The sequence below is a fragment of the Lepisosteus oculatus genome, chromosome 14, assembly GCF_040954835.1.
Source record: "Lepisosteus oculatus isolate fLepOcu1 chromosome 14, fLepOcu1.hap2, whole genome shotgun sequence".
Taxonomy (NCBI): domain Eukaryota; kingdom Metazoa; phylum Chordata; class Actinopteri; order Semionotiformes; family Lepisosteidae; genus Lepisosteus; species Lepisosteus oculatus.
Genome location: NC_090709.1, coordinates 54,277,366 through 54,289,277, shown reverse-complemented (window position 1 = coordinate 54,289,277; position 11,912 = coordinate 54,277,366). Strand labels below are relative to the sequence as shown.

The 11,912-nt window shown below is 44.5% G+C and overlaps 1 protein-coding gene across 3 annotated transcripts; it reads left to right on the top strand.

The window, feature by feature from the left end:
* Positions 1 to 413: 413 nt before the first annotated feature.
* Positions 414 to 11,646, top strand: LOC138242415 (E3 ubiquitin-protein ligase TRIM39-like). Of its 3 annotated transcripts, XM_069197897.1 has the most exons (8): positions 414 to 1,094; positions 4,432 to 4,527; positions 4,673 to 4,906; positions 5,035 to 5,194; positions 6,061 to 6,120; positions 7,450 to 7,482; positions 7,756 to 7,782; positions 10,792 to 11,646. In XM_069197897.1, exons 1-8 carry the CDS (start codon positions 504 to 506, stop codon positions 11,337 to 11,339), a joined length of 1,749 nt encoding a protein of 582 aa, XP_069053998.1. In that variant the 5' UTR covers positions 414 to 503; the 3' UTR covers positions 11,340 to 11,646. The 3 variants fall into 3 exon arrangements, with proteins under 3 accessions (XP_069053998.1, XP_069054000.1, XP_069053999.1); XM_069197899.1 differs by lacking the exon at positions 6,061 to 6,120; XM_069197898.1 differs by lacking the exon at positions 7,756 to 7,782.
* Positions 11,647 to 11,912: the final 266 nt, after the last annotated feature.

Here is an 11,912-nt window from a genome sequence, read left to right as displayed (position 1 = left end):
AATCTCACACAGAGATCAGGGGTTTGTTAAAACAACTGGATGGGCCAGCTGGCCTCCTCTTGTCTGTCCCCATCAGGGTCTGATCTTCTCATGCTGTGTGAGTGAGTTAGTATTTTATTGTTTTAATTATTGGGAACACAAACCACTAGATTGACTTCACATTAATCTCTGTACATGAGCAGCTACTGACATCTTAAAAAATCATAAAAAAACTTCTCTCTGTCAGCCTGAGTCCAAAATGACACCAAAAGGCACCTCCCCTACAACACCACCTCCTTCTTTTAAACAACAACCACCAAAGAAATCACAGCTGTTTCTAAACCACTCCCCCTAATAATCTTAATCACACCCCAAACAACGATACCCCCTAGCACTCACAGCCCCGCAGCTCTGTGCAGATCCAGGAAGTGAAACTCGGAGATCAGTTTCGTTTCACTTGAAACAGCCTCACTGCAGCTCCGTCTCTACTGCTCCTCTCTGTGCAGTTTTTACTTGTCAGAAAAATGGCAGAAGGCAATATTTCAGTTTCTCAGGACCAGTTCAGTTGCTCAGTGTGTCTGGATTTGCTGAAGGATCCAGTGACTCTGCTCTGTGGACACAGTTACTGTATGGGCTGTATTAATAACTGCTGGGATCAGGAATATCAGACTGGGATCTACAGGTGCCCCCAGTGTAGACAGACCTTCACCCCAAGACCTGATCTTCACAGAAACACCATCCTGGCTGAAGTGGTGGAGAAACTGAAGGAGAAAGAACTCAGTGGTCCTCCTCCTGCTCGCAGTCCTGCTGGCCCTGGAGATTTACTGTGTAATGTCTGCACTGGGAGAAAGAGGGGAGCTGTGAAATCCTGTCTGGTGTGTCTGGCCTCTTACTGTCAGACTCACCTCCAGCCTCACTATGAAGCTGTTCCATTGAAGAGACACAAGCTGGCTGATGCCACAGGGCAACCACGGGAGAAGATCTGCTCCACTCATCACAAACTGCTGGAGTTCTATTGCCGTACTGACCAGAAGTGTGTTTGTTATGCTTGTGTAATGGATGAACACAGAGACCATGATACTGTCTCAGCTGCAGCAGTAAGGACTGAGAAACAGGTGAGGACTTTCAGTCTGTATTTATTTTCTAGTACAAGATGTAAAATTGATATTTAGGATATCTCGGGCTCTAACTGATCTCTGGACTGTATTTACTGTTTCTGTAATGCTATATCTCTCCACTGGTGAGTCCTGCTCATGTACTCAGCTGTGATCCACACTGGTTGTGTCTCTGAACTGTCTCCTGTTCTTCTGTCTGTTGTTCATTATCTCCTCCTCCTCCAAACATGTTAAGTGATTATCAAAGACTGGTATGTATTTAGCCAAGATACTAGTTTTGAAACCATTTCAAATTTTGCAAGTTGCCACATATTTACTTCTGTAGAGAAAACCGGTTCAGGGACGCCAAATATGTAATCATAGTGGCTCTCTGAAGGCACCAGTTCTGTAGGGTTTGGGCATTTACTGTGACAATTATTAATTGTAGCAGTAAATCACAAAGTTGATTCTTTTGATGGCTTTAGAATCCAACCATGCGACATAACTCAAACAACGCGCACACACAGGTACTAATACACGAGGATACATTTATTAATACATAGAATATGCATATAAACAACAGATCTTAGCGAGAGGGTTATCAGAATACAAAAGGTATATATTCAATCAGTTACAAAGTGTTACACATATCAAGAGGACATACATTCAGTATATCATTCATTAAGACCGTTTCGTTAAGTGAACTTGGTTACAACTTCTACATTAGATACTCAAACAAGTACATAACTCTTAGGAATTAAATTGATATCAACTGGTTGGGATAACAATTGAATTCTCGAGCTGTAATGCATTGAAGTTGAATACTCATCCAATCTTTGGGGATTCAGATCTCCTGCGGGCACAAAGAAACAGTTGCAGGCTGTTGCTGTCCAATCCGCGCTCTCTGGCTCCGTGCCAGGCTGTGCTGTGCGGCTTGCGACGGTGCGCTGCTGATGCTCACCGTTGGCTTTAACTAGCAAAGTTTGTGCACAGGAGAAAAGATGACTGTGGGTCCCAGCAAGTCAGGAAGAGGACCGGTTCGTTCCTGATGAAGAGCTAGTTCTGAATAGTAATTCAGCTGTCCACAGTTCCGACCTGTTCACGAGGCCTGCTGCTGGTTACTCTCTGGCAACCTCAACTCTAGACTCTTAGAACAAAGGAAAGTTCTGGCACTCGGACTCACTGGCCTTTCCGTGGTTGTCCGGGCTGAGTCTCAGGATGGTCAGGAGGCGCGCTGCGAGAATGTCCTGCCCTTGGGATTCTCCTTTGAATTCCCTTTAGAATTGTTGAATCTGAATCTGAATCTGAATCTGAATCTGAATCTCCCAGGCTCTCAGTGTTGCCTGTTTTTACCTGGAGGAACTTCAGCTCATTCAGCTCATTGATTGGCTGAAAGTTCCATGGGCATCAGAGTCCCACGTGGGTTACTCGGCCCTACCAGTCCCTGATTGGTTGGTTGATCAAGGTGAGATATGAGTCACTTAGTCCTGACACTTAGTCCTGACACTTAGTAATGCAGTCCAGATGTCCAACTCGCACTCCCTAGACAGATAGGCGCCAATGGATAACCATTGATCATGATAGCCAGGCTTAGCTAAGTGCATCCCCCTTTGGGAGCTGTCCTTATCAAAAGAAAACATCTTGCATGAATGGTTTCTCTGTGGCTGCACCACAGAGATGAACAGAGAAATGGGGCCTCATTTGGGAAGCTCAGAAACACTTAATTCTGCCTTATTATTAAGCCTCGCCGCTACACTTCTGTTATGTTTCCAGTCAAAACTGAGCTTATGATTTTATTTACAAAGAAAAGAGTGAGTAAAAAATTGTGTTCAAATGACACTTTATTTTGCAAACATCACAAATTCAACTAGCCTTTCAGATAAAATGAACAGTCCCATTTGTGTGTGTTTGTGTGTGTGTGTGTTCACGCACATGAGTGCAGCGGGTGGTAATGATGGCTTGTTTTTGTGGTATACGATGCTGGTTTTTACATCCCTTGGGACACAGAGCTGTCTGTTCTTCCGTCGGGGGCAGCTGCTGGGGAGGTAGCCCAGATCTTTATGCCATATTTGCCTGGTTTACTCGGCATGTATTGTTGGGAAGGACAGTTGTAACAAGTTCAAGTGATGAATTAGTAGAATCCTATGATGACGAGAGAGAATAGAGGCAGAAACAACACAGGTGTCCAATCTGAATCGACAGGCGAGTTCATGGTCAAGAGCAAAGGTAAGTTCAAAAAGCTGAAAGTAGTCGTACAAGAGAGGTTTCCAGAAAAGGAGCGAGGTAGGAGCTCGCTAGGAGAGAAGTCAATAGCGCCAGTTTAGAGGGTTTAAATAGAGCTGAGTGCAGAACGGTACAGCGGGTGGTGATGGTTTAACACATGCAGCGACGGTGGTGCTTGTTGTGATTAGTCTGCTGCTGGATCTGGTCTGTGGTTTGTGGATCGATCTCTGATGACTGGTGGTCATGACAACAGCGACCTCTCAGGGGGACCAGGTGCTCATCCACAGTGACTTCCGGGCCGAGACTGTAGATGAGTGGCAGGCGCTTGTCCCAGACATCTCCAGTGCAGCGAATTCGTCTTGTTGACATCGGGCAGGTCTTGTGTCCCGCTTGTCAAAGCAAATGGCTCCTGAGAGAATATGAAAGGATTGACACATTAGCCTAAAATATGGCCCAACCAGACTCGGCATGCCAAAAGCATGCCAAAAGCTGGTGGTGGCCTCATTCCTTGATCTGTATACGCCAGACAGAATCAACAGACCCACGTCTATTCTGTTGAGAGTCTATTCAGTCCACCTCCCTCCAGCTATCGCTATGCACAAGTCTCCCCTCCAGGTTTGTCACATCTAGGGCTGTCCTTTCAATAGCCCTTGGCAGAAACAATTTAAAGCTGGACTTTATATCTTCAACACGGGACACGGTATACATCTTGGCCCCGGGGCCATCCTGAAACTTGCAGCCACTGGGCTCATCAGCACTGCTGAAATCCCTTGTTGTGAGGAGCAGAGAGCAGTTAGGACACAGTATTGAGCTGTAAGAATGAAAAGCGAAGTCTCTAGATTGCGTTTCAGATATAATTTCTGTGTTTTCACTTCACACACAGATGTGCAGACCCAGGTGCGAGGAGTAAAAGTCGAGCAGGAGGTGGAGACTCGTGGTCTGCTGCGCTGCACATGCTGCCGGTGTAGATTAGACACGAAACAGGAGTGTGTCAGACAGGACCAGGAAACAAAGCTCGTGTGGATAAGACATCAGAGATACAGAGTGTCAATTGTCATGGGTGACTCTAAGGGGCATCTCTGTGATGTGATTCTCTTACAGCAGAAATGCCCTGAATGTCTCTGTTTCTCCACAGAATCAGCTAGGGGTGACACAGACACAAACCCAGCAGAGACTCCAGAAGAGAGAGAAGGAGCTTCAGGAGCTGACACAGGCTGTGGAATCACTCGGAGTGGGTATTGACCAGAGAAGTGGACGCATTGACACACATTTCCAAAGCTGAACACTGGACAGTACCCTTTGGAAACACAACATACTGCATAATGTAGTTTGAGAGTTTTCCTGTGTAATAATCTACTGTGTGTCTCCTCCCTCAGAGCTCTGCACACACAGCGGTACAGGACACTGACAGGATCTTTACTGAGCTGATCCGCTCCATTGAAAGAACACGCTCTGAGGTTACAGAGCTGATCAGAGCTCAAGAGAGGGCTGCTGTGAGTCAGGCTGAAGGACTTCTAGAGCGACTGGAGAAGGAGATCACTGAGCTGAAGAGGAGAGATGCTGAGCTGAACCAGCTCTCACACACAGAGGATCACATCCATTTCCTCCAGGTAACATCATTGCTCTGTGATTCTGCAGTACAGAAGGGTGTCTCTCACACAGAGCTGCTCCTGGCTTCTCCCAAGGATTGTGTGTTGTGTTTGACTGGAAACTCCTCTTTCTCTTCTCTTCTCTTCAGAATTTCCAGTCTGTCTGTGTCCCTCCTGGAGATGGACACTCACCCAGCATCCCTGTCCGTCCAGATTTCTCTCCTGAGGCAGTGAGGAGAGCTGTCTCTGGACTGAAAGAACGACTGGAGGACATCTGCAAGAAGGAATCAATAAAGATTTCCATGACAGGTTGGTGGTGAAACACACTGATGTCTTTCTGGATAGACTATGAATTTCTCTTATATTGTTAATGGATTTTCTGTTCAGTGATTGTATTTATCAGAGCAGCTTACCAGTCAATGATTCAAATTCTAGGTGAAATATCTTTAAAGTTTTAGTCTCACAAATCTTTATGACAGTAACTGTATTGTTATATTGTGCTGTATGTAGTTTAACAGGAATGTTTTAATAGGAGCGACAGTCCCTGTATAGTAGAACCATAGGTGTAACGAACAGTTCTTTCCGGACCTTATGCAGACGACACAATCCGAAGAAGTAGGAAACACTAGGAAAAAGTCATGCAGGGATACGGGGCTGAAAACAGGGGGGCGTGTCCAAAGTGCGCTGGTGCACGGGGAAGGTGTGGCCGAGGCAAACAATCCAAAAAACAATCCATAGAGGCAATCCAAAACACAAGAATAAGACCATTGGCAGGTGATCCATCCAAACAAAGAATTAAAACCAGAAACCGGGTCGGAACCGGCGGACAGGGAACAGGAACAAAGATTAAAACCTTAACGGGACCAGGCCCTTCCAGGTCCCGGACTCGCACGGTGCGGAAACCAGATACAGAGCCAGGATGAGCATCAGCGCCTGGCTTTTAAGGTGGGCTGGGAAAAGGGATCAGGTGCACACAATTAAGTCTAAAGTGAAAGGGCTGGAGCACCCTTAAGGAAAGAGGACTATAATCGTGAGAATAGGGGCCACAGTCTCAGTCCAGTAGATCGGTCCTGTTACAATAGGATCTACAGCCCAAGTGAAGCAGAATAGCTCTGTTATTCCTGTTAATCTGTTACTGCAGCCCTGATGAAACATTTCTCTGTGTGTCTTCCCAGTTACTGAAGTCTATAGTCTGCTGACTCCAGAACCCGGGTCCAGAGCAGAGCTTTTACACTGTGAGTCTGTTTTCACAACAGCTCCCCCTTGAAATATACCTGGAGCTCAAACACACAGCAGGAACAGTGATACATAAACTGATACACACTCTGACACACACACTGGTTCACACTCTGATACTTGCTGATACACGTCTGAATTCAGAAAGTCAAGCTTGCAGACAGTCACTCTGTGTGGATCAGAGTCACACTGTGTAAGAAACACACAGATGGACAGAGACAGAAAATCCAGTGGGGGTCATTTTTTAAGAAAATGCACTTTATTACAACAATGTGTACAGCACACTTCTTACAAAAAATACAATTATAACAACAACACTTCAACAGAATTTAAATCGTCTCTAAGAGAGTGATTGTTCATTATCAAACTTTCCATTTCGCAAGTGGTCAGTGAGGCTGGTTCACACAATAAGAGCCCCTCCAAGCCTCCTGGGTGTTACCACTGGCTGCAGTCCTGGCTCTGAAACTGCGATTGTCCATTTCTCAACAGGAGCACTAAGGAACAGGTTTTCTGAGCTTTCTTCAGTCCCTGTACAGAGCTCTCTGTCCTGTCCAGTGCACTTTTCCGTGGAGAATCCCCACCAGGCTACCTAGTTAAATAGCTTCATCCTACATGCCTCCGTTATGCTTCGTGAGCTGGAGGTTCCAGCTGACGGATCGCTGTTCCACCCCACACGTCTGGTCGCTATTGATGATGTGGGGCAGGATGGTCCTCAGTCTGCTGGCTAGTAGCTTGGACAGGATTATTGACACCTCTCACTGTCTAGCTGATGTCCAGAGATCAGGCAGTGTGTCCAGTGAGCAGGACATCTCTGTATCTCAGTCAGTGATACTGGTCACTGTGGGTACAGGTCACTCAGTCAGTGATACTGGTTACTGTGGGAACAGGTCACTCAGACAATGTTACTGGTCACTGTTGGTAAAGGTCACTCATGCTGTGAGAGATCACACAACAATGAGAAGCATTTGACTGAGCATTGATCAGTTCTCAGTATCACTGCTGGTTCTTTATGAAATCACTGCTCACTGCTGTGGACAGACTGTGTTTCTTATCTTTCTCAATGGCTCAAGCACCGGACTCCAGGGTGTCCTGTGATGTGTCTGTGTGTCTTATTGCCTTGTGCTGCTCAGTCTTATTGAGTGAGACTCCAGTCTTACAGCCACTGCTGCTCACCCTCACTGACTCTGATCCACACTGGAGTGGAGACCGGGGATCCTGAAATGAACTGACTGCAGACTGTAGTATAAACTCTGGTATAATAACAGGTATGAAGCAATAACAGTCTTTAGTACAATAAAGATCTACTCTCTCTCTCTCTCTCTCTGCAGATCCTGTGAAGCGAGCTCCTATCCCTAAATCACGTATGTACACTGTGTGAAACTCTGCTGACAGACAGTACTGACTTTACTGACGTGTTATTACCAGTGAGCGACTGTGATTACAGTGTCTGTATCTTTGTGTCCCAGTGTGTGTCTGTGATTAACAGTGTCTGTATCTCTGTGTCCCAGTGTGTGACTGTGATTAACAGTGTCTGTATCTCTGTGTCCCAGTGTGTGACTGTGATTAACAGTATCTGTGTCTCTGTGTTCCAGTGTGAGACTGTGATTAACAGTGTCTGTATATCTGTGTTTCAGAATGGCAGTGGTTGTGCAGTGCTGCAGGTAGGTCTGTCTCTTCTTGAAGACAGAGGTGTTGTTTTAAGCCCTAGTGTCTGAGGTTATTGAGGTCTTGAGTCCAGAAGGTCTCTTTGGTGTGATATGATCTGTAAACAGAAGGAGATGTATTTCAATCTCATGTTTCTGTAACATCCTACATGTGGGCTGTGAAGATCAATCAAAGTTTCATGGTGGGAATTTCTATCTCCGTCCTGTGTTTCAATCTAATGGCCAGTATGAGTCTCTCCAGGACTGACAGTATAGAAAACTCATTTTCCCCGAAGGCCACGTGCTCTGGTCTCTGCTAACTCCTGAATGAGGGTCTACAGACTGAATGTGGCAGAACCAGTGACTGGAAAAACTGTGGAATATCAGGAGAATTCAGGAGCAGAGCCAGTCTCATAATAACAAGCTGTTCAAATCCTAAGGAGAAACACTGTTAAAGGTTGTGGAAAAAAGGATGGTATAATGACAGTATTCTTCCCCTGAAGTTTCACAGACACACAGCCTCTTGTGAGAGGCAGCAGTGGGACTCTGGTACAGGGGCTCCTCTGGGGCCTGTAGGCCTCTCTCTTGTCTGAGAAATGGCTGCTTCTCTTCACATGTCAACCAGGCTGATGGGTCAGCAAGAAGAAACAAATGAGAGTTTATATTTATAAAATCACCTTTTCTTCGTCTGTTTCCCTATTTCCTCTGACTGTGTTATCAGGATGTTCATACAAACACAGTACAGGCAGGATGGGCTTCTATATAGAGTACGTTCAGGCTGAGGGAATAATAAACATTATCAGGCAGATAAACGTTATTGCTAAACAGCTCATGTTGTTGCTTTTTGTGTTTAAAATCATGATACAGTCAGGATGTTGAACCTCTTTAACCCCCAGCTCCTCAAAGGTCATTTCCACCTGGAGTGTTTGTGGCCTGAACATCTTGCAATATCTTGGACAGTATAGCAAGTCCAGGCCTGGTTCAGGGTCTGAATTCAAGGAACCATCTTGACATCAAGTCTGAAACATCAGATTTATATATATTTTACTCAGTACACACTCTAGGAAGAAATATCCGCCACCCCGAAAAAACACATTTCATTTCTTCAAAAATGATTATTCAAATTATAGCACATGTAGATACTTATTGTTCCAGGCCGTTCCCAATATATGTCTATTATTTATACTGGATAGGCTCTTTTTTACAGCCTTTCTATTCTCCAGGAGTAAAAACATAAGAACTGAGAAGAATCTCTTTGATCTTCACTGGACTGACCAGCAGACAATAGAAGGAGAGTTTTTATTAATTATTAAGAGTTTGTATTTAAGTATTAAATATCAGGAGAGTATTAAGTCAGTGTTCATTGGTCATGGGAATAAAGCCTCTTGAATTGAATTGATCAAAACCCCCATTCACAATGAACATGTATAAGCCCCGCCCCCCGTCTCTCAGTGGTCAGAGCTCACTGATTGACAGCTGGTGTCTCCTATCAGAGAGGCAGACAGCTATGCGCGAACAGTCTGAAGTCAGTATGAGCGCCACAGTCACAAAAGTTTTTTTTTTATTAAACGAATAGAATTTACAAATACAACTACAACCAGAGGATCAGAAACAGGTACAAGAGAAAAAAAACACAACAGAAAAAAACATTTAACCACCAGAGGTAATTAAGTAAATTATGTGATCAAATTGTATTTTTTACATATATAATGTTTCCCTTGCTTTATTATTTCTCAATTATATATAGAATTTAAATAGTGTTTCAACATGCATGCGTTTCCTGTATAAAATAAAAATCAGCACTCACTTTTTTAGAAAACAAATAAAAACACTTTTCTTTTTAAACACTTCGAGTACCTCTGGCATTCATGAAAAATACATACACAAAAGCAGATAACTTACTCTTAAATTGTCTAAATTATTGAGTTTTTCAAGAACCAGAACTATAACAGTCCTTAATACATAACTACAACATTCCAAACTAACACTAAATAAACATTAGTATATACTGCTATAACAAATTAAACCAAACATAATCATTACCTGAGCAGTCACTGGGAGCGAATCTCCTTCCTGTCCACAGAGGCCCTCGCTCCCACAAAGTAGGCTCTCCTCCCCTCTCTTCTGGCAGCTTCAACCTTGGGCCACAGCTGGTTCCTGGTGCTCCTGTCTGGGGCGGACAGGTCCTCTGCAAATCTCAGTTTGTTCTCATTCAAATACTCATTCCCCCTCGCCGCTGGCCACAGCATATCCCTCACCGTCCTCTTGGTGAACTGTATTATAATCATTCTAGGGCGCACTTGCCCAGACATGTTAGCTCTCCCGAGCCTGTGAACAGTGTTGATGGCCGATATCATGCCCTCCTGGTCCGGCAGGGTCCTTTTACAGATACTCTTCACTGTTGCAACAATGTCCTTATTTTTCTGTAGTCAAAAAAAGCAAAAAAATAACGTTCAGGTCATGAAAAACTCAAAACAACTCCTCAGCCTCTAAACTTTACCTCCCACCTGAATGCCATCTTGAATGCTGCGCCTCTGTTTCTCTCTGGGTTTCTGGATGTGTTATTTCTGGTTTAAATTGAATACTTTGGACATTTCTTCACATTTTCAAAGTAAGTGTGAAGGTTTTCTTATATTTAAGCAAGATTTTGGTTTTGTAATTATATTGTTTTTGTGTAAAAACGGGCATTATACAGTCGTCTTTGAATTCAGCACTGTTTTATTCTGCGTCATCAGGAAAATGGTCTTAGAGAAGATGAACGAGCTGCTAAACTGGGATTTGAAATAAACCGTTTTAACAGACAGGCGCATCTCCAGTACTCTTTCCACGTCCCCTCCAGCTGCTACACTTTTCTCTTTAGTTGCCATCGATATTTTGTAGTACCATATATATATACGATTGAGGTATCTTAGACTTCTCCTTTGAAGACCCAGCACTCCTAAATAAAGACATTTCACAGTATAATGGAGTTAAGTTGGAATGTAATCGGCAGGAGCCTGTTGTGATGTTTGCTGTTTTATTCCCCAGCTGCTGTGACTCTGGACCCTGATACAGCTCACTGTGTTCTCAGCCTGTCTGAGGATGGGAAGAGAGTGAGACAGGGACAGGGGAAGAGTCTCTCTGACAATCCTCACAGATTTGATCACTGGTCCTGTGTCGTGAGCAGGGAGGCCTTCACCTCAGGGAGACACTACTGGGAGGTGGAGGTGAACGACTGGTGGACAATAGGAGTGACCAGAGAGTCTGCAGAGAGGCAAGGGGGGTTCAGCTTCTCTCCCCAGCAGGGTTACTGGTGTCTGAGCTCTTACCTCTCTGTTTTATCTGCTCTCACTGACCCTGTGACTCATCTTCCCCACAGTCTGCAGCCCAGAAAGCTGGGGGTGTGTGTGGATATTGAGGAGAGGAATGTCTCCTTTTACACAGTGGAGTCCAGAGCTCATCTCTATACTTTCACTGATATGGTCTTCACTCAGGGAGAGAAGATCTATCCTGTCTTCAGGACTGTGGATCGTAACAAAGACCTTGAGCTGCTGCCTGCTGTCAGTGTGGAGATTAAACCAGTCACTGACTCATGAACACAGGCTGACTCTCTCCCAGCTCTCTGTCCCACTGCTCATACTGGGAGATGGGTTTAACGGCGGGTAGTGAGATGATGTCAAAAATCTAATAGTAATTTTAGATGATGTCGATGTTGTGTCATGTTTAAACATGTTATATTACAGTAAAAGATTAAAACAGGAAAATAACATATACGAGAGAGGGAGATATTCCTCGCTACCAGCCTGCTGTACTCCTGACTTGTAAATATCTCTGGAAACCCTCTCGTGTTGTTTTTTTTTTTCGAATTTTGAGAAAATAAACTGAAATGAATTAAAAATGAAATCCTGTGTGAGTCTCTCCTGCACGTGCCGGTGACTGTAAAGCTGCCTGAACTGGGAGTCCAGCTGACGTCATCAGCCAGGCAGAATAGGCACTGTGATGCCATCAGAAAGTGGTGTAGCGGCGAGGCTTATTAATAAGAAAGAATTAAGTGTTCTGAGCTTCCCAAATGAGGCCCCATTTGGAGCCACAGAGAGACCATTAGTGCAGGGTGATTTAAGGTTTCCTCTGATAAGGGACAGCTCCCAAAGGGGGATGCACTTAGCTAA